Source organism: Myotis yumanensis, unplaced genomic scaffold (genome assembly GCF_028538775.1).
Source record: "Myotis yumanensis isolate MYYU_CA2020_CCGP unplaced genomic scaffold, mMyoYum1.0.hap1 SCAF_4, whole genome shotgun sequence".
Taxonomy (NCBI): Eukaryota; Metazoa; Chordata; class Mammalia; order Chiroptera; family Vespertilionidae; genus Myotis; species Myotis yumanensis.
The window spans coordinates 52580475-52607140 of NW_027223755.1; the positions used below are offsets into that span (position 1 = coordinate 52580475).

The following is a 26666-nucleotide window of genomic DNA, read 5'->3' on the forward strand; positions in this document are numbered from 1 at the left end:
GAACAAAAACAAAATTCCTCTACTTCTAAAACAATCAGATTGATATAACAGAGGCTTAGAAATTCATGTAAACAGAGCACAAAGGGCAATTATTTCATCAACAAGAGGATGGCCACAGAGCTTAAGAAAAAATTCCACCTTCTCAGTAAAACCTTCCCTGACCACCCCTTTTAACTAATATCCCAAAAATTCTCTAGTTCCTTTCTCTCTTTTATTTTCCTCCATAGCACATGCCATGATCTAATAAATTGTATGCTTTACTTTATATATTTGTTCGTATAACTGTTTATTAACCTTCTGCTTCCTCCACTAGAATGTAAGCTTAGGAAGGCATGAACTTTTCTGTTTGTATCTAGCTACATTCCCAATGCCTAAAGGAGAGGTGGCATATTGTAGGCATTCTGTAAATAAAGGAATGAACAAACTTTTGGAATAAGTAATCTTATCAAGCATCACCAGTGACTTTCTTTAGATAAAAGGTATTTAACTAAACTATGCATCCTATAACTGGTTATAACTTGCCTGGTTCAGAAAATATATATTGAATATTAAACTAGTACATAATTATAAAGAATTTTAAAAGAGCTACACATGCTAAGAAATAAAATTATGTAATTGTACCTTTATTGGTAGTAATTAAGTATGCAGAAAGAGAGATATGAAGTGTAACAGAATCACTTCAGTTTCAATTGCATGAAATGTCCTGAGTAAACAAATTACAGTGACATCAGGTATGATTGAAGCTACAGAGGAAAGGAAGAGGATGAGAGAAAGTGGAGAACCAAATCTAGGTAATTCCAATTTACCTAAAACCATTATAGGAAAACAGAGGAATGACTCAGTTAAAGTGGCTTTAAAAAAAAAAAAAAAAAGGAAAATAGTGATAAGAAAAAAAGAAAAAATTAAAAAGCAAAGTAGTCAGTGTGTAATAAAAATGAGGCCATGGAGGTTTCTAGTCATGCATTTACCAAAGAGTACATCTAAACATGCACAAATAAAAATGCCTCTTAAAGTCAGTGAGGCTTTAATGGAGCCCAGAATGCTATGGAAAAGGACAGCTGTTTATCTTAGCTCCGGACTTCCCAGTAGGGGCCGAGCACTGTTTCTTTTTACTATTTGACTAAATCCCGTTACCAAGAAATTCAGTCAATTTTTTAAGGAATGAAATGTTGGTAATTTAAATTCCACAGTAATCACTTTAAAACTGGAAAAGTACTTTTTTTCAGAAGATAAAAATGTGGTTTTTTAATTATAACATTTAAAATATTGTAAGGGGCTATAAATTAAGATAACCATGAATAAGCCATGTTACTTAAACATCCCGAAATGTTAACTTAAAAAATATGAGAACATTAGAAAATTCAAGGTAATGAAACTGAATTATGTAATGGTACTAATGATTAAGGAGTAAGGGTCGTATTTGAGCTGGTTATTGGCTTGTATCATATCAATTTGACACAAAACTCTGACTTTGCAATTGGTAACTATAACTTACTTGTATAACGTTAATGATAATTTCCATTAGGAAAATTTCTATATAATGAGTAAAATATTTTTTTCTTCATTAACTGAAGTTTGGAAATGGCTGTTCCAAGTCCATTTATCTTCAAACAATAGTAATTCATTAAGCCGAGCTTTCATTAGGAATACATACTTATAAAGGTCATTCCAGTGTACCACCTCACTTCAAATAAGTAAGTAATAATAAATTATATCAATAAATGGGAAGGGGTACAGAAAGGTGGTCCTTCTAATTATATTATCATTTTCAAGAAAGGATGGAAATCAGTCTTATTTTTGGGGGAGGGGATATTAGTGTTTCTTACCTACATATATCTTATTATATTTTTCAATTACAGTTTACATTCAACATTATTTTGCATTAGTTTCAGGCATACAGCCTACTGGCCAATCATACATCATACCAAGTGCTCCCCTCTGTCACTTCAAGTACCACCAGGCACCACACACAATTATTACAACATCACTGGCTATATGCCCCATGTTGTACCTAATATCCCGTGTCTATTTTGTAGTATACCTCATCTCATTGTGCACAATACTTCTGAAGATTTTTACTTTTTAAGAACTATTGTACACAATGAGATAAGGAATACTAACAGGAACTTAGTATCATCTTTATCAATATCAAAATACTGGGACCTTAATATTTAAACTTATCACAGTTAACCTAAAACAAAAATCTCCTTCTGAATTGAAAACTATTTTATTTGGAAGTATGAACATTTTAAAAAATTGGACTTACTGGTATAGATATTTTTTTCAAATTACAGTCCTTTTCCAGAAGCTCATATACATACTTTGTGATGATCTAGGTAGGAAAGAAATAACACATTAAGATGCAATGTTGTTCATTATCAAATTCATATAAATTATTATCATTTATTGTTCTGAATGAGTATCTCTCTATTTTGGAATGTTCTTATACTAAATTAAGAGACTCTTTACTGATTACTTGTAATAGTTTATTTCCTGTTTCTGTGTGAATAACTATGAACCTTAATACTATGGATTAGGACTAGTTAATATAAACTCATAAATAAGGACTTCCTATTTTTCAAAACAATACTCTGTGAGCATTTTTCCCCCCAGTTATTTCTGGAATCTGTTTCCCCTATAATTTACTTACAGATATTATATCTAATACTAGTAGCCCAGAGCACGAAATTCGTGCACATTAAAAGGGAATTAATTAGTGGAAATATTTTAATATTGCTATTTGCCCTTTCTCTATAATAGAAGTGTGAGAGATGAAAGGAAATTAGTAAAATGTATATGAAAATAATATATAAGTTTATTAATAAATAAACAGTAACAAAAGGATATAACAACAACAGAGGCATGATATAAAAACAACAAAAACATGATATAAAAACAAGTGATGCAATGACTGATAAAGTGATTAAACTTATTCTAATATCTCCCTGTACACCACATTAAGAGTGAAAACACTTTCAGAGGGCTTGACTAATTTCCCTTGTGATAAAGTATTTAGAACATTAACTTTAATGTCACATGCTCTTCAAACTCAAGAGAAAGCAACATATAACTGACCATGTGCGAAAACGGGTTCAGGCAGGAATATCCCTACCCTGTCTAGAGTTTGTCCTTGTGATTTATTGATAGTGATCACAAATGCTGGCATCATGGGAAACCGTCATCGAATCAATTTAAATGGGAGGCCAGTGTCAGATGGGGACAAATAAATTCTTGGAATCAGAACAACCTCTCCCTCTGCAGATCCTGTCAATACTTCAGCTTTGATAATGTTAGGTTGTAATCTTTTGATACTAAATCTGGTACCATTACAAAGACCCCAATTACTATTAAGATTTCTCAATAGCATGATGATTGCACCCACTTCAATTATAATTTATGACAGGGCATTCCCGAAGGAGTAATACTACTAAGAAATTTGATGGGAACATTTTCCTTTTCAGCATCATCTGTGGAATCAATGGAATCATCACACAAATATGTGTGAAACTCTCCATCGAGTATATCCAAAATTTCTTCATTTAATTTTTGAACGTGCTCATTTTTTGGACAAAGAATTGCACGTTTAGATATACTTTTAATATTATCTATAGATATAGTATTTCCAAAGGTAGCTTCAATAATAGATCCATTACAAATCATTTCACAGGGGATTTCAATAATATCCATTCCTAAATGAAAACTGCTATCAAGTTTGCCATCTCCAAGTTTTACTAACCATCTACTATAAGAAGAATCCTCTGATCTCATATTTGTTGTAAGAGACAACTTTCTGAAACATTCCCAAACATTGCAGTACTTTAAACTTGTTTGTACTATGGCCGATCGCATAGCATGAGGTACAATACTGAGACATTGTCGAAAATCTCCTCCAAGAAGGAGAACTTTCCCACCAAATCAACATTCAAATTCATAATTTCTCTTAGTAATCTGTCTATGGCATTATAGCATGACTGCATGCCATGGTGCATTCATCAATAATGAGAAGTTGGGCCTTTTTAATAGTTTTAGCAACTTCACTGTTTATATCGAGTCTAGAAATTGAAGTTTCATTTAATGGAATCGGTAATTTATATTGGGAATGAAAGGTGCTTCCACCGAGAAGTAAATTTGCAGCAATTCCTGTAGACGCTGTGGGTAAAACAGTACTACCACGACCTCTAATATAATGTATTAAAACTTCATAAAGATATGCCTCCACGCTCCGAGGGCTGGTTTCTGCCTCAAACCTCACCCTCCCGGGAAACAGCTCAGGGGAGGTGCGGGTGCGGGGGGTGGTGCAGCCCTTGGCAAGGCGACCCAGGACTCTGCACCCACGCTCCAAGGGCTGGTTCCTGCCTCAAACCTCACCCTCACGGGAAACAGCTCGGGGAGGGCACAGCCATTTCCAAGATGACCCCTGCAGGGCTGACTTCCTTCTGGTTGGTCGAGCCTTGGTCGTGACGCTTTACACCCACGGTTATTATATAAATAGATAATACTATTGTTACTCTGAATCGTAACACCTCTTTTGTATTCACTGAATCAAAGAGGAAAAGGTAGAAGGTAATTCTAGATAGAAAAAAAGGATTCAGCAAAGACAGGAACCAGGTAGTATTACTGTCTGTAACATGGGTAGGCAGAAACATGGCTACCCAAAGATGTCCACATCTTAATTTCCAGAACCTGTTAATGTGTTACGTTAGATCAACGGTTCTCAACCTGTAGGTCACGAACCCTTTGGGGGTGGAATGATCCTTTCACAGGGGTCACCTAAGACCATCGGAAAACACATATATAAGTACATATTGTTTTTGTGATTAATCACTATGCTTTAATTATGTTTAATTTGTAACAATGAAATTGGGGGTCACCACAACATGAGGAACTGTATTAAAGGGTCGCGGCATTAGGAAGGTTGAGAACCACTGCGTTAGATGGTAAAAGAAACTCTGCAGATATAATTAATGTTAAGAATCCAAGATGGGGAGATTATCCTGGGTTATCTGAGTGGATCCAATCTATAATCATGTAGCCTTAAAAGTGGAAGATTATGGAAAAACTGTGTCAGAAAAATGCAAACTGAGAAGGCCCTGATTGGCCATGTTGATTCTCAAGATGGAAGGAAATCCAAAGATCCTAGGAGGAAAGGCTGATTCGGGGCCTGGAGCACAGAAAGTGCAAGATGAGTCAGAAAATAAAATTTTGCACCAAAAAATAAGAAAATACTGAAAGATTGAAGAATAAATATTAAAAGAACACAAAACTTGCTTGATGATAAGTCATCTGGCCAGATCTAGAATTATCTATGCATCAAAATAATGATAGCCATGGATTATATAATCCATCAAATAAAATAAGAATCAATAATTCCATAATGAAATAAATAAAGTAAAAAGAAAAGGAGAAAGGAAGTTCTTTCCTGCAATAGTATGTCAACTAATGCATACAGAAGAAATGACGGAGTTAGAGAATCAGCAATAGACTCTAAAATTAAAAGGTGGAAGTTCCATAAAGAACATAGTCTGAAGTATTTCCCCCCAAATTACTGATTAATCACAAAGAGTAAAATAATAGTAACTCTATGGTATGACCTGACATACATCACCAATATTGGAGCAAACCAAAATTGTGTACTCTTCTTTTTTTTAATCTTTTTTTTTAATTTTAATTTTATTTTTTTAATTGTTTTATTGCTTAAAGTATCACAAAGAGTATTACATATGTCTCCTTTTTTTCCCACCCTTGACAATCCCCTGGTCTCCCCTACCCCCCAGTGTCTTATGTCCATTGGTTATGCATACAAGTCCTTCGGTTGATCTCTTACCCTCCCTTCCTGCACCCCAACCCTCCCCGGCCTTCCCGCTGTAGTTTGACAGTCTTTTCGAGGCTGCTCTGCCTCTGTATCTATTTTTGTTCATAAGTTTCTAATGGTCTTTATTATCCATAAATGAGTGAGATCATGTGGTATTTTTCCTTCATTAACTGGCTTATTTCACTTAGCATAATGCTCTCCAGGTCTATCCATGCTGTTGCAAATGGTAAGAGTTCCTTCTTTTTAACAGCAGCATAGTATTCCATCGTGTAGATGTACCACAGTTTTCTAATCCATTCATCTACTGATGGGCACTTAGGCTGTTTCCAGATCTTAGCTATGGTGAATTGTGCTGCTATGAACATAGGGGTGCATATATCCTTTCTGATTGGTGTTTCTGTTTTCTTGGGATATATTCCTAGAAGTGGGATCACGGGGTCAAATGATATTATGCATGGAAGATAAAGATCACATCGAAGGTACTTCTGTCAAAAAAAGCATTACCTAAATCCACTTATGAGAATACATATGACAAACTCAAATTGAGGGTCATTCTATAAATATCCTATACTTCAAAAAAAAAAATGTCAATACCAAGGAAGTTTTAAAAAGACTAAGGAATGGTTCCACATTAAAGGAGAATAAAGAGATATGACAACTAAATGCAAAGTGTGAACCTAGATTTATTCCTGGAGTTGAGGAATATCAGCTATCAAGTACATTATGTGACAATTAACGAACTTTCAAGCATGGCTTATAGCAGCCGTGGGCAAACTACGGCCCGGGGGCCAGATCCGGCCTGTTTGAAATGAATAAAACTAAAAAAGACCGTACCCTTTTATGTAATGATGTTTACTTTGAATTTGTATTAGTTCACACAAACACTCCATCCATGCTTTTGTTCCGGCCCTCCGGTCCAGTTTAAGAACCCATTGTGGCCCTTGAGTCAAAAAGTTTGCCCACCCCTGGCTTATAGATTGATAATATTGAATCAATGTAAAATTGCCTGATTCTGATAACTGCACTGTAATTATGAAATAATATTCTTAGGAAATATGTACCAATGTATTAGAGGTAAAAGGTCATAAAATTTCCAACTTTTTTGTCAAATGGTTCAGAAAATAATTATGTAATATGTAATCTATATGGTCTTTGTAATCACTCAACTTTTCTGTGTAAAATACAATGTTATTTAAAAATTTCCCATACTGTACATATTCCTAGTTCAGGTGCTACTGAGACTGCCTGTATTTTCACAAGTATTTCAATGCACTAGTAGATGTGGCCAATGACAAACAGGGTAACAACAACTGGCTTTCATCAAAATATTTTAATTTCTTGAAATGTTACAAGACCACAGCTATTCTCAAGGATAATTTTCATCCATATTGCTTGTCAAAAGCAAAGATTCACTGGAGCAAGTCCTATAATTTTCCATGTTTGTGACTATGCTCATCCCCCACCTAAAATTCTCTTAACTTTCTCATTTTTCTGCAACTGCTCAAAAAAAAATTCAAATGCTACCTCCTACCTAAAGTTTTCACTGATCCTGCCAATAACTATGCCTTTCTTATGACATTTAGTATTCCATAGTGATTACCTCACATTCTCATTTGCCCACCAAAGTGAGCCCTTAATAAGTAAGAATTACATGTATCCTACTTTATTGTAGCATCAACCACACTGTAGATACACATGAACAATGAATGAATGAAAAATAATTGGTAGTGCTCACAAAAATGTGACTTTTCAGTTTATAAAAACACACAAGCAATACATTTAAAATATTTTAAAAATTACTTTTTGTATTGAAAGTAAATTCACAAGATTTAAACATGAAAACAGAACACAATAGACATTGAGAAGTCTCACTCCCACCCCTGTCTTCCTCCATTGTATACCCCCTCATCCTGACCCTTGCTGGTAATCTTACTAGTTTCTTATGCATCTTCCCGTGTTTCTTAGTGCAGTCTAAGCAAATAAAAATGTATTATTTCCCACTGTTTCTTAGAAAAGACAGCATACTGTACATACTGTGTTGTACAATGTATTCCTATCTTCTGAAGACCAAATATTGTGTTACTTATCATCTAAAAATTTATACTGATGATCTACTCTCTCAGAAATAGAGACCTTTATTCTACTTCAATAGTCATAGTATTTCATTGTGTGGATGTACCACAGTTTAGTAAAAATTTTAAAAATTATTTAATGCTTCACAAAAAATAGTCACTAAGAAAAACATATATAACCTTAAGCATTATTTCTTAAATCCTATGCAAATTAAATGTACACAAAGTTATTACCTTGGAACTTAGAGATCATTTAAAATTATTTTTTCCACCCTGCAAGTTACCTAATTATTTTAAAAAGAAAACACTTTTCCCTTTTATGTCTCATTTATCTAACATTTCATCCTAGCTTCCTCCTGGGTAGGGACGAAGAGAGAGTAAAAAAGGAGGAAAGATGGAGGGAGGAATATAGAGAAAGAAAGAGAAAGAAAAATTTTCTTAGTAATTAAGATTTAATATTATTCAATAATGTCAGTTTGGCTAAGCCTAAAAGGGCTCCTCTAGCATCTTTACATTAAAGAGACTATGATATGAATGGCAATGAGTTGTCTAATTAGAACTAAAGAACATTTACCCTGGGTGTATATCCTCTTAAGTCAGAACTACATCTTAAATTTCACTAAAATCATCTTCATCTTGGCCCAATTTTCCCCCTTTAAAACCTTTTATACTTCATTCTTAGTGAGTACATTCTAAACTTTAAAAAATCTTTTGAAGTAACTGCTCTTTCAGCATATCTTTGAAATAAAATTCATTCCTCCAACTTTCCATTAGCATTCCCTGGAGTCCAGTCTATATCCCCAGCTGTCCTTCATTTACATCAGCTTCAGATCATTTGCTCACACATTTTCCTTTTACCTGCTCTAAAGAAGAGACCTCCTTTAAGCCATCCTTAAATAGCTTCTTAAATAGCTTACCAGAGACACAGACTTATAAATGTGTCCAACTAACTACATATATCTCCTTGCAGCGATTTCATAGGCACCTCAAATTCAATATGTTCAAACTGAATCCATCTACATATGTCCAAACCTATTTCTCCTTAAGTGTGCTCACCAACTCCATAATGGCACTACCATCCACCTAACTGCTCGAGCCAAAAGCCTAAGTATCATGACTCCTTGTCCTTCTTTTATTCCTTACAATCAATCATCAAGTCCTTCAAGCTAATCTTGAAAGATCCCTAGATCTACCCACCTCTACTATCACCATTCTAGTCTATCATCGGGTTATCTCTTCTTTGGATTACTTCTGAAGCCTCCTTCTGCTATATCTAATGTAGCACAATTCCCTTCAGAGCGTATCTCCTATTAGCAGACATGTTGCCCCTTTAAAATGCAAATCTGATAGTCTCCCGGTGCTATAAGGAAGGATAAGACCCGAGTCCTTAAATTCAGAAAAGCCCTACCAGATCTGGCCCCTGCCTACTGCTCAAATTTCATCTTACACACGCTTTCCTCACTCTCTGTACTGTGTAATCACATTTCTTTTGAATTCGCAAACGCATAAGGAACTTTTTCACCACAGAGCCTTAGCAAATTGTGTTTCTTTGCCTGGAATGCTAGCCCATTCTCTCCTTGCCTAGCTTTAACACCTTCCTTGCCTGGCATTCCAACCTATTTTCAAGCCATAGCTAAGAATTTTGAATTCCTCCTTCCCAACACTTAGGTTATTAATAATGTCTTTTCCAATATCTTTACCACTGGACTTTAAGCTTTTGAAAGACAAGCAACTATATGTTCAGAGGTTTAAATCTTATTTCAGAGTATGAGATCATAACGATTCACCTCTAATACAATTCATGATATTTAAAAAATAGATTTCATTCTAGCGAAGACCTAACAAGAAAAATCTGGTTCTATTCTAAATTTCAGACATATAGACCAATGGAATAGAATAGAGAACCCAGAAATCGACCCAAACCACTATGCTCAATTAATATTTAACAAAGGAGGCAAGAGCATACAATGGGATCAAGACAGTCTCTTCAATAAATGGTGTTGGGAAAATTGGACTGATACATGCAAAAAAAAGAAAGTAGATCACCAACTTACCATACACAAAAATAAACTCAAAATGGATAAAGGACTTAAACATAAGATGGGAAACAATAAAAATCTTAGAAGAAGCTATAGGCAGCAAAATAGCAGACATTTGTCGTAGCAATATCTTTACCGATACAGCTCCTAGGACAATGGAAACTAAAGAGAAAATAAACAAATGGGACTACATCAAAATAAAAAGCTTCTGCACAGCAAAAGAAACCATCAACAAAACAACAATAGAGCCCACTGCATGGGAAAACATATTTGCCAATGTTATCTCTGATAAGGGTTTAATCTCCAACATTTATAGGGAACTCATACAACTTAACAAAAGGAAGATAAACAACCCAATCAAAAAAGGGGAAACAGACCTAAATATATACTTTTCGAAAGATGACATACAGGCCAAGAGACATATGAAAACATGCTCAAAGTCACTAATCATCTCAGAGATGCAAATCAAAACAACAATGCAGTACCATCTCACACCTGTCAGAATGGCTATCATCAACAAATCAACAAATGACAAGTGCTGGCGAGGATGCGGAGAAAAAGGAACCCTCCTTCACTGCTGGTGGGAATGCAGACTGGTGCAGCCACTGTGGAAACAGTATAGCGTTTTCTCAAAAAACTAAAAATGGAACTCCCCAGTAATCCCACTTCTAGGAATATATCCCAAGAAACTAGAAACACCAATCAGAAAGGATATATGCACCCCTATGTTCATAGCAGCACAATTTACAGTAGCTAAGATTTGGGAACAGCCTAAGTGCCCATCAGCAGATGAGTGGATTAGAAAACTGTGGTACATCTACACAATGGAATACTATGCTGCTGTAAAAAGGAAGGAACTCCTACCATTTGCAACAGCATGGATGGAACTGGAGAGCATTATGCTAAGTGAAATAAGCCAGTCAGAGAAAGATAAATATCACATGATCTCACTCATTTGTGGAATATAATGAACAATATAAACTGATGAACAAAAACAGATCCAGAGACAAAGAAGCATCGATCAGACCATCAAACCTCAGAGGGAAGGTAGGGGAGGTTGGGGGTATAGGGGAGTGATCAACCAAAGGACTTGTATGCATGCATATAAGCATAACCAATGAACACAGACACCAGGGGGGTGAGGGCATGAGCAAGGGGGTGGGGCACAAGTGGGGGACAAGGACATATGTAATACCTTAATCAATAAAGAAAAAAAATCACTAGTAATCCGAGAGATGCAAATCAAAACAACAATGAGGTACCATCTCACACCTGTCAGAATGGCTATCACCAACAAAACAACAAACGGCAAGTGCTGGCAAGGATATGGTGGGAATGCAGATTGGTGCAGCCACTGTGGAGAACAGTATGGAGTTTCCTCAAAAAACTAAAAATGAAACTCCCATTTGACCCAGTGATCCCACTTCTAGGAATATATCCCAAGAAACTAGAAACACCAACCAGAAAGGACATATGCACCCCTATGTTCATAGCAGCACAATTAAAATAGCTAAGATTTGGAAACAGCCTAAGTGCCCATCAGCAGATGAGTGGATTAAAAACTGTGGTACCATCTACACAATGGAATACTGGGCTGCTGTAAAAAAGAAGGAACTCCTACCATTTGCAACAGCATGGATGGACCTGGAGAGCATTATGCTAAATGAAGTCAGTCAGTCAGAGAAAGATAAATATCACATGATCTCACTCATTTGTGGAATATAATGAACATAAACTGATGAATAAAAACAGATCCCGAGACAGAGAAGCATCGATCAGACCGTCAAACCTCAGAGGGAAGGCAGGGGAGAGTGGGGATAAGGGGGAGAGATAACCAAAGAACTTGTATGCATGTATATAAGCAAAACCAATGGACACAGACACTAGGGGGATGAGGGCATGAGCGGGGGTGTGTGTGGAGGCAATGGAGGGGATAAGGACACATATGTAATACCTTAATCAATAAAGAAAAAAGAAATGAAAACACCTTTTGAATGAGTCCTACACAATTTCAAAAAGTAAACTCTGAAGGCATATATATTAGTTTAAAGAAAACATACTAAAGAGATTAGTTGTCATTAAAATAGAAAACTTGTTAAACTGAAAAAGTATCTTAGCATTTTGGCTTAACAAAAGCAAACTGAAAAAAAATTACCTCAAATATATAATATGTAACTTCAGTGATATCTGAAAGCTATTTTATTATATAAAATATTTTGCTCTGGAGAGCCTCACCAGCTGGTAGCATTTGCCCAGAGAGACAGCTGTTTTTTTAATTTCCCTATCTCAGCACGTTTCCAACTGTCAATTCTAACTGTATGCAATCCCATAGTGACAGAATACTTTAAGAAAAATGGCTCATTAACTGTAAATCTACGAAGTCCACTCTCTTCAGTGAATTCAAATTAAATCCACAGACTTGCTAGATCATAACAGAATTCCCCACACATTTTTGTTGTTCTTTTGCATTGCAGACTTAAAGTAAAATATTCACCCAATCTACTATAAAATATTTTGCTCAATTCTATAAATGCCACTAACATAAAAATGTTAGTGGAAGTTTACTTTAAAAAATTATAAATTGCAAAGCTATTTTAATAAAATAAGAACTTCCAAATAATTTTACAATGTAAGTGGCTCACAATTTTGCAGAGAGAATCGTTTGGACAATAATGCTCAAATTTTAAACGAATAAGTTTAAGTTTCTTAGAAAATTACCAGTAACAACTCTAAGAGGACATTGATCACACATAAGAATCGAATCTATAAGAATCAAATGAGATAATATACATAAAAAAGCTTCAAAAAAGAAAATCAGTTTTTAAGTGCAAGGTGTTTTTACTATTGATACAAGTAAATCACCTTCATAAATTATTTGGAGAGAATTATAGCACATAAGCACAGGCCATCTGAGGCAGATGCATAATACACACACACACACACCAAGAGCATATCACTCGGGGATAGTCATAGTCATAAGAGAAATTGGAGACCTTGTACACTGTTGGTGGGAATGTAAAATGGTGCAAGCCACTATGGAAAGAGTATATAGCTTCCTTAAAAAGTTAAAAAAAGAATTATGACCCAACAGTCTTACTCTGAGTGTATATCCAAAAGATTGGAAATAGGATATCTAAGGTATCTGCATTCCCACATTCGGTGCAGCATTGTCACATTAGCGAAGATAGGAAAACAACCCAAATGCCAATCAATGGATGAATGAATGGATAAAGAAAATGTGGTATATACATATACTGAATATTGTTCAGCCTTAGAAAAGAAGGAAATTCAGCCATATGCTACAACTTGGATGAAACTGAAAGACATTATGCTGAGTGAAATAGTCAAACTCAAAGAAACAGAGAGTAAAATGGTAGCTGCCAAGGGCTAGTGAAGGGGGAAATGGGAAGTTGCTATCCAATGAGTATATAGTTCCAGTTTTATAAGATTAATTAGCTCTGGAGATCTGCAGTTCAAATAGTGCTTATGGTATCAATACTGTATTTGGCACTTAAATTTTTTTCAAGAGGATAGAGCTCATGTTAAGTGTTCTTACTACAATTATATACAAGGTGTCCAAATGTATACACACTTTATCAGCTGATAGCTCACTTTTGAAAATGAAATGTATATTAATAAATACTGCCTTTATAATTATTCAAAGTGTGTGTGTACATTTTTAGGATCATATATATATATATATATATATATATATATATATACACACACACACACACACATACATACATATACATACATACATACATACATACATACATACTAGAGGCCCAGTGCACAAAAATTTGTGCACTCGGGGGGTCCCTCAGCCTGGCCTATGCCCTCTTGCAGTCTGGGACCCCTCGGAGGATGTCCACCTGCTGGCTTAGGCCCGCTCCCTGGGGGATCGGGCCCAAGCTGGCAGTCAGACATCCCTCTGGCAGCCCGGCAGCCCTCGGGGTATGTCCACTTACCAGCAGGGAGCAGACCTAAGCTGCAGTTGGACATCCTTAGTGCTGCTGAGGAGGCGGAAGAGGCTCCCACCACCACCACCGCTGTGCTGACAGCCATCAGCCTGGCTTGTGGCTGAGCAGAGCTCCCCCTGTGGGAGTGCACTAACCACCAGGGGACAGCTCCTGCATTGAGGGTCTGCCCCCTGGTGGTCAGTGTGTGTCATAGTGACCAGTCATTCGCAGTTGTTCTGCTGTTAGGGTCAGTTTGCATATTACCCTTTTATTATATAGGAGATATATATATAGTTTATGATAAATATAAAAATCTCATAGCCCTGTCCCATATCATTACAAACACAAAAGATTTGCTGGAACTAAAAGAAACTTCTAGAGAAGTACAATATTGGGCATGCAGTGATTTGAAGACAAAGTTACAAAAACTATGGTCTCTTCTTCATTTTCTTCCAAATGCTGTTCCCTAAATAGATGGACAATGCTTGAAGAATTATCACATATGTGGAGACTAAGTCTCTTCTTTACTGACTGTAAGAATATTTGCAGACCAAGACTGTCAGCCCACATCACCTTTGGAACTACTCAGAAACTACCACTAATTAGGGATGATGTGACAGTTTTAATCTAATAATATATTATATAGCCAGAGTGGTGTGGCTTAGTGGTTGAGTATCGACCTATGAACTCAGGAGGTCAGGGTTCAATTACGGTCAGGGAATATGTCCGGGTTTCAGGCTCGATCCCCAGTGTGGGGCATACAGAAGGCAGCCGATTAATGATTCTCTCTCATCATTGATGTTTCTACCTTTCTCTCCTTCTCCCTTCCTTTCTGAAATCAATAAATATCTACACTAATAAAAGAGAAACATGGTAATTGGCGTACGACCGCTACCCTTCTGATTGGCTAATCAGCGTATCCTTATGCAAATTAACTGTCAGCCAAGATGGCGGCCAGCAGCCATGCACTGAAGCGAGCAGGGAGGCTTCCTTGCTCCAGTGACTGCACACTGCAACGTTCCCCGCCTGACTTGCAGGCCTCTGAGCTGGCAGTTTGAAACATTCTAACAAATATAGCCGGCCGGGATCTCAGAGCTGAAGTTATACATTGTTTCGATTATAGAACGGCAAACAAACCAGCAGTGGAAGCCTCAGAGCTAGAGCCAGAGCTAAAACTGGCCCAGAAGAAAAAAAAAAAAGAAAAAAAGGAGCGGTTGGGAGCTTCCCGCCAGCCTGAAAGCAGTCAAAACCGCCAGCCTGAAATCAGCCCTCAGCCCCTCACCCAGACTGACCAGGCACCCCAGTGGGGACCCCCACCCTGAAGGGTGTGTGACCAGATGCAAACAGCCCTCAGCCCCTCATCCAGGCTGGCCAGGCACCCCAGTGGGGACCCCCACCCTGATCCAGGACACCCTTCAGGGAAAACCAGCCGGCCCCCAGGCCTCTATCCTATATAGTAAAAGGGTAATATGCCTCCCAGCACCGGGATCAGCGGAGTAGTGAGACCTCCTGATTTATGGGTCAACGCTCAACTACTGAGCAACATCGGCCAGGTGGAATCCCTCTGTTCTGATCAAATAGTGCACAACCCAAAAAGAGATTCCCAATAGTATATGTGTCTGTACACACACACACACACACACAAATATGAGTATGTGTGAATGCGTACGAATATCCCCAAAGGAGAAAGAGGTTCAAAGAACAATTTGTGCAGTCTCTTCTTTAAAAATAAGAGAAAAAAAAACCCCCACAAAACTGACAAATTCATGAAGCGGAATAAAATAAAGAGTGTAATGAGGAGTCCCATCTGCCTATGACATAATAGCCAAGCATGATTTTTTAGAATCTTTTTCCTTTAACTAATTTAAAAAAATGTTCTTAAAACCTAGAGAGTATTGAGATGGAGATGTGATGGGGAGGTATAAATTAGCATATATTTTGGAAGTCCAATATAGTTTACCTTTATTGGTAATAGATTTTAGACTAGTTTTTATTTCTATTGTTTCCAAAATCCTAATCAATTTTGAGGAAATAAAGTAATAAATAAAAATATGTACAAACTTAGAATAAACCCGTCCTTCTTCTGGCTCTTGCAAAATATATTTGTAAAATATTTGCATGTAAAAACAAACTGCAAATATTGCAAACTACATTTCATGCAAAATATACTTTGCATTAAATATCTACCTGAATAAAGATTTTTTTCCCAGAGCACAGAATGATAAAGATTTAGTACAAAAGGACATTGGCTCAGAACAACATACCAGATGAACATAAAAGGTTAATTTTAATAATCAAATTCATAATTCATCTAATCTAGGAAATGCCAAGAATAGTTTAAAGAGATATTCCATTTAACATGAACTAATGCACCAACTGTTAGTAACAGTGAAGATGACTAAATGATTCTGAAATACAATATGCTTGTGTTTAATGACATCAATAGACATGTAGAAAATTTACAATAGGTTATTTGCCCAGCTACTATGATGCTTGTAAAACCATTACTAGGCTACAAATTTTATTCTACTTTTAGAACTACCCATGATCCAAGAAAAAAAAAATCGCATAAGACATATTATTCTTTTCTTACACAGGTACAATTCAGTGAAAATACAGTTTTAAGAATGTTATGCTTTTGTTTCTGGCATAGAAAAACATCTCTAAGCATTATTCATATTATTTCTCTCCCCTAAAGTTAACATACTTTAATGCCATATGGGCACAAATTTACTTCTGTTCATTTAAACTTGCAATTAAACTTTATAACATAGAAAACCGCTAAAGTAAAATAATCCCATTCCACTGAAAGGCTTTTTTTTCCCCCTCTAAAATAACATGGGTGATGTGCCAAATGGCTGGGGTAGTAGCTCATTATACCTTCAGAAAGAATCCAAGTTTTAGGCTTATCTTGCATTCTCACATGTAGCGTCAAAACCTTGGAGTGCTATCAAGGGTTAGAAAGGGCAGATCAAATGTCTGAATTGAGTAAATTCTATTCCGAGAGCATTCGTTGTTTAGTGATCTAATGAACAATGCATCAGTAGTCTACTGACCAATGCATTTTATTTTAACTTTATTAAATGACAAAAGTCCTTATATCTAAAATATTCAAACCATTTCACAGAAAGAAGCCCTTGTGTTGCCCATAAAATGTTCTGGCTTTTTAAAAATCTACATCAACTCTTTCAAAATAAAAAAATTCCATTCAGTGGACTGAAAGAAATAACTTGTAAAATTCTGATTTATAGGGAATCAGAAAGCTAATATACTTTATAAGAAGTAAACATCAGGATGTGGTCCAGCATATCATTAATCCTAAATATATGTTCATTTTTTCCTTTTTATTTATTTTTAAATTAAATTTGTTGGGTGACATTGGTTAATAAGATCATATAGGTTTAAAGTATACATTTCTATGAGACATGATCTGTATATCACCCAAAGTCAAATCATCTTCCGTCACCATATGTTTGGCCCCCCTTTAAAACAAGTTTCTCAGATGTATTAATGGATAGGTTTTCATGATCGATAAAGTATTTAAAATAGATTTCATTTAATATATCAGTAAATTTCACTAACTGCACTTTTTGTGTGTTTATTTACTTTTTTTAATGCAAGATATAACTCACATACAGTAAAATGTACTCTTTCACAGTATATAATTCAGTGGCTTTTGATCTATTCACAAAGTAATGTAATTATCACCAATCTATCTATCCATAGGCAAAATAAAAATAAAAAATAAGAACTTTAGCCTGTCTCAAACCAAACATGTTCACAAATGTTTTGGGAACATTTTCATCACTCCCAAAATGAAATCCACACCCATTAGCAGTCATTTCCCTCCCTTCTCTCTGCCCAGCGCCTTACAACTACTAAACTAATTTGTCTTTTATGGATTTTAAGTGGGCACATGAAAAGAGAAGGCATAACCAATTATAGTAGCAAGGCCAAAGAAAGATTTCTAAGGAATCAGGCAACAATATGGGGGGTGGGGAGATGATGAGGGGATTAAACCAGGACATATAAAACAACATTCTCCATAGTATCAACGATGGTAAATTTTTACTCCATATTTGGAGAGTTTGAATAATATTGTTAGGGCACTTAAATTATTTAATGTTAGTAACGACACAAATTCTAGTGGTTGGCACCATGACAAATAAGCCAAAAAATCCCACAAAAAACAAACAAACAAACAAACAAAACAGACTGAGTTCAAAAGCAAAAATATATACTTCATTTTGAAATTGAAATGCAGTCACATATTCAATTATATTAGTCAACTTGATAAAAAGCCTCCACAATAAACTTACAGCTAACATTATATTTAATGGTAAAAGTCTGAATGCTTTCTCCATAAGCCTAAGAACAAAGCAAAAATTTTTCACTTTCACCGTCTTATTCAACATAGTACTAGAGGTTCTGACCAATGCAATAAGGGGGGAAAAAAAAGAAATAAAAATTTATTTTTACAGATGACATGTTTGTCTACACAGAAAATCCCCAAAAATATTGCAAGAAAAAATAAATTCTCAGAATAAATGAGTGCAGCAGGAAATGCAGCATGTAAGATAAACTTATAAACATCAATTGTATTTCTATATACAGCAATGAAAACATGAATGCTAAAACTAAAAATATTATACCATTTAAAACTACTCATACAAATGAAATACTCAGGTGCAAAATTAACAAAATGTGTACAAGACTTGTAACCTGAAAAGTATGAAACATTGATGAAAGAAATAAAAGACATAAAGAAATGCAAGAAATACTATGTTCATGTAAGACTTAACATAATAAAGATGCTAATGTCTACAAATTGATAAGCAGGTTAATGCAATTCCTATTAAAATCCAAGCATGATTTTTTTAGATATACAAAAGATTATTTTTTAAAATATATAAAATACATATGGAAAAAATATATGAAAAAGTAAAGGAACTAGAATAGGTAAAACAATTTTGAAGAAGAAAAATAAAGTGGGAGGGATCAGTCCTACTCAATTTTCAAACTTATTATATAGCTTGACCCGACCTGGAAATGTGCATGTCAGGTGACTCAAAATTTCTGCCACTCTGTGCATGTCTTCAAATGACTGTAAAATCACCACAAGTATTAATTCGAGGTTACAAATTAATTTTAACAAGTAGACAAATTTGCAAATAGAAATTCCATAAAATAATGAACATTGACTGTATTTGTAAACTACATATCTGAAAATGAACTATTATCTAGAATTCTCAAAATGTTAGAGTAATAATACCCAAAGAATCCAATCAGAAAATTGCCTAAAAGACATCGAGATATTTCCCTGAAGAGCATATACAGATGTCAAATAAGCATGAAAATAGGTTCAACATCAATAGCCATTAGGGAAATGCAAATTAAAACCACAAAGAAACATCACTAAACATCTAAGAGAATGGCTAAAATAAAACATAGTGATGACACAAATGCTGGTGAGGATGCAGAGAAACTGGATCACTCATACACTGCTGGCGGGAATATAAAATGAAACAGCCACTCTAGAAAACAGCTTGGCAGTTTCTAAAAATATAAACATGTTAACTTACCATACAAGCCAGCAATTACACTCCTGGGCATTTATCCCAGAGTAATAAGCAATTATTCTGACACAAAACCTGTATACAAATGTTTAGAGCAGTTTTATTCATAATAGTTCCAAACTTAAAACAATCCAGATGTCCATAAACGGGTGGTTAAACAAACTGTGGTACATCTACACCATGAAATAATGCTCAGCAATAAAAAAAGAACAAACATAGCCCTGGCACGGTGGCTCAGTTGGCTAGAACATCAAAAGGTTGTGGGTTTGACTCCTGGTCGGGGCATGTACGGGATGCAACCAAATCAATGTTTGTCTCTCACATCAATGTTCTCTCTCTCTCTCTCTCTCTCTCTCTCTCTCTCCCCCTCTCCCTCCCTCTCCTCACCCCCATTCTCCTCCCTCTAAAATCAATAAAATATATCTTCAGACAAAGATTTAAAAAATAATAACTATTGACACATTCATTCAGGAACAACCTGAATGAATTTTCAGAGAATTATGCTGAGTGAAAACAGATAATCCCAAAAGGTTCCATACTAACTCTATGGCCCCATTTATATAACATTAAATGACAGAATTATAGAACTGGAGAAATGATAAATGATTACCAAGGGTTAAGAAGGGGACTGAGGTGGGTAGGAAGTGGGTGTAGCTATATAAGGAATATACAGAAGATCTTTGTGGTGATAGAGATGTTCTATATCAGTGATGGCGAACCTTTTGAGCTCAGCGTGTCAGCATTTTGAAAAACCCTAACTTAACTCTGGTGCTGTGTCACATATAGAAATTTTTTGATATTTGCAACCATAGTAAAACAAAGATTTCTATTTTTGACATTTATTTTATATATTTAAATGCCATTTAACAAAGAAAAATCAACCAAAAAAATGAATTCGCGTGTCACCTCTGACACACGTGTCATAGGTTCGCCATCACTGTTCTATATCTTGACTGTTTCAATATCAATATTCTGGTTTAATCACTGTACTATCCTTTTACAAGATGTTAGCATTGAGGGAAATGGGGTAAAGGGCCACACAGTATCTCTGTATTATTTCTAACAACAGCATATGAATCTACAACCATCACAAGTTAAAACAGTGAAATGCAGTTACATTTTCAAGAATTTTACTCAGTATATCATACTGTTTTCTTAAGGTAGAAATTATTTAGTTCTGAAACTCATTCTTTATTTTACTTCAAATAAATCTAATAAGTTAAAAGAGGTATATGCTTTTTAAAAAGTAAAAGATAAAATACATTAAAGTAAAATAATGAAGTAAAATATTGAAATGAAATTGCTTATACAAAAGAGACTTGGTTTTAGCCCTGACCAGTGTGGCTCAGCAGATAGAGCGTAGGCCTGCAGACTGAAAGGACCCGGGTTCGATTCCGGTCAAAGGCATGTACTGTGGTTGCGGGCACATCCCCAGTAGGGGGTGTGCAGGAGGCAGCTGATCAATGTTTCTCTCTCATCGATGTTTCTGACTCTCTGTCCCTCTCCCTTCCTCTCTGTAAAAAATCAATAAAATATATTTTTTTTTAAAAAAGAGAGACTTGGTTTTAAACTTCCAGAGCAACATCAATTTAAGTACTTCATTATTCTCTTTCTTCAACAGAAAATCATAGTTATTTAAAAATTACAACTAAAAGTAAGGATCTTTTTGGCTTAGAGTGCAAGCATAGCATTAATTTAGTTTTAAAGAATCTAATGTCACAAATTTGATCCAATTATAGAAACAGTTATTGTTCTATTTTCTGGCAACTGGCTGCTTCTCTAACATACCATCTGACAAATGTATACCCCCTAAGAAAGGGACTGAAACCATACCCAAATTTAATTCTCCTTCACAAAAGAAATCAGGAGAAAAGAGAAAAAACAACTAATAGATTTTAGATTGGTTGGCACTATCTTTAGAACATATCTCAAAAAGCCATAAAAGTTCATCAAGGAAAAGTTAATCCACCTCCTATTTCTAAATGATGCAGCAATTATACATGTTGGTTAGAAAAGATTGTAAGTGTGAAAGAAAAAAATCACTATCTGCAATAAAGACTTTAACATCTGTGCTACAGAATATAGCAACCATATCTAGGTTGATCAAGTTTAACAGGTTCCAACTCTCAAGAACTGTGAAGAGCCTGTAAGCTAAGAAATTAGCATACTACTGTTTCAAGGATGCTGGCAGAAGACACAAGACTCATGGGTCTGAAACAAAGGTCTTTATTACTTACTAGTGACCCTGCCCGCCACCCCACCTTGACACCCTAACCTCTCTACCCAGAGCTCCAGTGTGCCTGGCCCTCCACCCAACCCTCCAGCCTTCTCTGGCCGCTTCAAGCCCTGCCCTCATTCCCACAAGTCACCTCGGTCTGGTCCCGCCTCCTCTGGGTGCCTCCCTGCTTCTGCCCCATCTCCAGAGCAACAAGGCTGCCACGGGATGGTCCCGCCTCCTCCAGGCACCTCCCCGCTTCCACCCCGTCTCCGGAGCAATGGGGCGGCTCTGCACTTCCACACACACACACACACACACACACACACACACACACACACACGGCGGCTCTGCCCTTCCACACACACACACACACACACACACACACACACACGCAGCCTCCTGCTGATCGGTCGTCACAGAATGAGGGCATCACGACCATTAGCATATTAGCTCTTTATTAGATAGGATGGCACAGCAAGCAACAGGAGTATATTTGTATCAGTTCCCCTTACTCCAAAATCCCATGGGGAAACACAAAGGGCTCAGATGACACCTGCATCTTCAGATTGCATTACTATTGTGGAGCCTTGGGCCAGGGCCCAGCACTTTTTGAATAAGCAGCAAATATTGCTGGAAACTCTGCTAGGAAAGTGGCTCAAATTAGTAGATGGATAAATCCTCCAATCTGGGACACTCAGCAAGAATGTACAGGAAGGTTCAGGGGCTTGCTTCAACAACAGCACTTATTCTTTCTTAAGTAACAATGTTTACACAACACAGAAGACTTCAGGTGCATTAAGAAATTAAACGATTGAATTACTACAAAATAGAAGTTTTGGCCGGCCAGTGTTGCTCAGTAGTTGAGCATCGACCTATGAACCAGGAGTTCATGGTTCCATTCCTGGTCAGGGCACATGCCTGGGTTGTGAGCTCAGTCCCTAGTAGGGGGCATGCAGGAAGCAGCTGATGGATGATTCTCTCCAATCACTAATGTTTCTATCTCTATCTCTCTCCCTTCTTTTCTCTGAAATCAATAAAAACATATTTTTTAAAAAAACACTTTGTATTTTCTTTTAAAGTGAAATACACAAAGAAAATAAATATTAGTTCACCTTCACACAACATGAAAGATTCAGTACACATGTTCACTGTAAGCAAAATAAACCTGTGTCTGGAATCTACAAAGGAATCAGCATTCCTTTGCCACCTTTTATTCACCAGTGAGGTTGTAAATTGCTATAAAACAACCTAACTTCCAAAGTCTGAGACATGAGTTGAAGAAGTGTTAGAAGTGTATGAGAAATAGCTGGAAATAAAGAGGGATGACATTTCTAAAAATGTTTTCAGAAAGAAGGCCATGCAATATAGTCCCAAAAAAGTTCACCTCTCCAAAAGAAATTGTTTGATGCTTCTCAAATTTTAATGTGCCTGTTAATCACCTGGATATAGTATTAAAATATAGACTAATTCAGTAGGTCTGGGATAAGGCCTGGGAATGGAGATTCCTAATAAGCTGTCAGATGCTGCTTTGAGTAAACACACTTTGTGTACAAGGGTTAGAAGATTTTAACTCACTGTCAAACCACTGCCTATGCAAAGTCTTTGGTACATTACAATCTAAACTTGTTCAACAGATGAGATTTGAAAGTTCATGCCACTAGAAAAAAAAATCTTGTTACTTATGTATTCTGCCTTTAATTTGTGGCTAATAATTAAAAACTTTGTTTTCAAGTAACGTTAATATAATTGTATGTTCTGCATAATAAATCTATGTGCCATTTTCCACACAAAAATATTTGGAACACATTGGTCCTTGAGATTATCTTAATGTAGTTCTTAATTATCTTCTGGTATGTGATCTATGTATAAAGGTAGTACTGATTCCAACTTCAATTAACCAATTTAGCTCACAATGTGCTCTTCCTGCTGCTAGTATTAAGAATAAACCTAAATATATAATTCATTTCTTGGCACTTTTTAAAAGGTCTTTTGATAACATTTTAGCAATATGTAGGTTTCTGTACAAGTTCAGAGAATAAACTCATTTTAACAGGGTTGTAAAAACTTGCATGTTGAGAATAAACTAATTTGATTTCTAGAAAGAAATGTCAGGATCATGTGTTAAGTATTATACCTCTCAAAATTAATTTGTCTTTAGAAATTCCAAGAAATATGACTGTTTCAGAGAATAATGGCAAGTGGCTCTGTTTACACTCAAAAAATCTGTCTATCCTCACGTAATTTAGAATATTAGTAAAGGATACTATTCAGAATCAAGTAGTTATATACAAAACAATTTAATTTTTATAAGTATTGTACAAAAATTAACTCATCCAAAAGAACCCAAGCTGCCATCTGTTATCATTAAATGAACCAATATATCAATAATACACAATTACTATTATTTTTGTCTGTGATTTTGCTACTCAAAATTCCTCAGTATAAGCACAAAAGTCTAGATAACAAGATCCTGAGAACTCATCGAATAAGAATATCTCACCCTTATGTAATCCTCTAGTAAAATCTTTTAAAAGGAGCTAATCATCATATAATCAATAACTCTAATGAATGATAAAACTGATTAATACGAAATTATTCTACAAATTATCTCCTGATCTAGCTAAAATACATTAAAAAGACAGATTTGAAGGAAACCAAGACAAGCAAACAAAATATTTTTTGTTTTCATATTTATATTAACATTTTAATACATTATTTTTTCTCATATTAAAACCAGAGCCATCTTAAAGAAAGGGTTAAAATCTATGTTAACATTACTATAATTTCTCCAGTGTGACCTTTACAAATGTTTGGTAGAATTCACCATTGATACCATCCTAGGTCTATAGTTTTCATTAAGAAAAGATTTTTAGCTATTTCTGTTAAAGAAATATTTCCTAACCAGAAACAGTTAAAAACTAGAATACTTTAATAAAAATAGTTTTTAAAAAACCTATTTGGTTTATCTATTTCTGAGATTTTATACTTTGTTTTTCAAGGACTTTGTGCTACGTTGTTGAATTTATTGGAATAGAGTTTTTCATATTAATATTCCCTTACTATCTGTTAAATGTCTGTACTACATGTAGTGATAACCCCTCTTTTACACATTAAATTGCCAATTTGTGTCTCCTAGCTAAGGGTTTATCAAAATTTCTGATATTATCAGAGAGCCAGCTTTTGGTTTTATTGATTTTTTTCCCTTTAATGCCTTTCTGTTTTCTATTTAATTCATTTCTGCTCTTATCTTTATTATTCTTTCTTCAACTTACTTTGGGTTTTGTTTGCTCTTCTTTATGTAGTTTCTTAAAAGTGGAAGCTTAGGGCCCTAACCCGTTTGGCTCAGTGGACAGAGCATCGGCCTGCGGACTGAAGGGTCCCAGGTTCGATTCCGGTCAAGGACATGTACCTTGGTTGCGGGCACATCCCCAGTAGGGGGTGTGTATGAGGCAGCTGATCAATGTTTCTAACTCTCTATCCCTCTCCTTCCTCTCTGTAAAAAAATCAATAAAATATATTTTTTTTAAAGTGAAAGCTTAGATCATCAATCTTAAAACTGTACTTTTCTAATATAAACATTTAATGCTGTAAGTGTTCCTGTAAGCATTGCTTTAGCTGTACCCCACTAGTATGCTATATTTCAATTTTTAGTAAATTACATATATTTTCTAATTCTCCCTGGAATATTTTCTTTGACTCATGGGTTATTTAAATTGTATTGTTTAGTTTTAAACGATAAAATTAGGGTTTGTTTTTTTTTTCAAATAGCTCTCTATCAGAGAGAATATACTGTGCATGACCAGAAAATACACTTTTTATTACTTGAATCCTCTTAATTTTGTTGAGACTTCCATTATGACCAAGAAGATGGTCTATTCTGGTAAATGTTCTGAGTGCACTCGAAAAAGGTTTATTCTTATATTGGTGGATGGAGTGTTCTAAAAATATCTTTTCAATAATGTTAGGTAATGGTGTTGTTTCAGAGAGGAAGAGAGAGGGAGAGATAGATGGAAATATCAATGAGAATCACTGATCAGCTGGGGATGGAGCCAGCAACCCAGGCATGTGCTCTGACTGGCAATGGAACTGTGACCTCCCGGTTCAGGGGTCGACACTCAACCACTGAACAACACCTGCTGGGCAGTACTTTATTACTTTGTACTGCCAGTAATATTTCATTGTATGAATATGCCACACTTTGCTTATCCTATAATAATAAAGTTGTATCATATAATTTAATATCAAAGGACTACAGGCTTTTATTAGAAAACAATCTGTTTACCAAAGTAAGCCTCATAAAATGGCAAGTGCTTAGAAGAGCCTAGGACTCAAAAAGGAAAGTGTGCTAGAGAATCCACCACCGTCCCCAATAAAGGGAATCATGTAAAACTAAAAAAACACAGGGATTTTAAAGACAAAGGACTCAATTTGTGTGATAGGAAGAACAGACCAGGGGAAAGGGATGGCACATACAATTTCTCAGACAACAATCACCAGTGTTCACAGTATGGCAAACAGCCTAATGTAGCAAGAGCATGGCAGTATAGGATTTTGTACCAATAAACCAGTTATTACCAAATAGGGATATATAGCATATTACCTATATAATTTTAAAATGACAAATTAGCTAGATTTTTCTTGGAGAACACTTAAAAAACCAGTATCTTGAATTAAATTAAATTAAATTATCCTTTAACAAACTATAGAACTAATTTACTAAAAGTACTTTGAAGAGAAAAGAAGTGATGACCTTCCTAAATGCTCAGCTTAACTTCATAGGAGCAATTTACCATGTTCGAAATACTGATTGAGAGCATTACAAAGAATGGTCTAGCTTAAACATTTTAAGGTACAAAATCTAACCATGTTAAAGTAAAAAATTATGCATTACATTACCATAATACCACGCCTAATTTGCTAAAAAAAATTCCCTACGAATATACTGTTGGATCAAAGTTTCTGATGTACAATATTGGAAAGCAATATG

The 26666-nt window shown here is 35.6% G+C and overlaps 1 protein-coding gene across 5 annotated transcripts in view; it reads right to left on the reverse strand.

Annotated features, from left to right (window-relative positions):
• ARB2A (ARB2 cotranscriptional regulator A) overlaps positions 1-26666 on the reverse strand; it is a 383721-nt gene that overhangs the window by 293385 nt on the left and 63670 nt on the right. For all 5 annotated transcript variants that reach the window (XM_070412332.1, XM_070412333.1, XM_070412330.1 and 2 more), the window contains one exon: positions 2267-2332. In XM_070412332.1, the coding sequence (XP_070268433.1) occupies positions 2267-2332 (66 nt within the window). The remainder of the gene's footprint in view (positions 1-2266; positions 2333-26666) is intronic.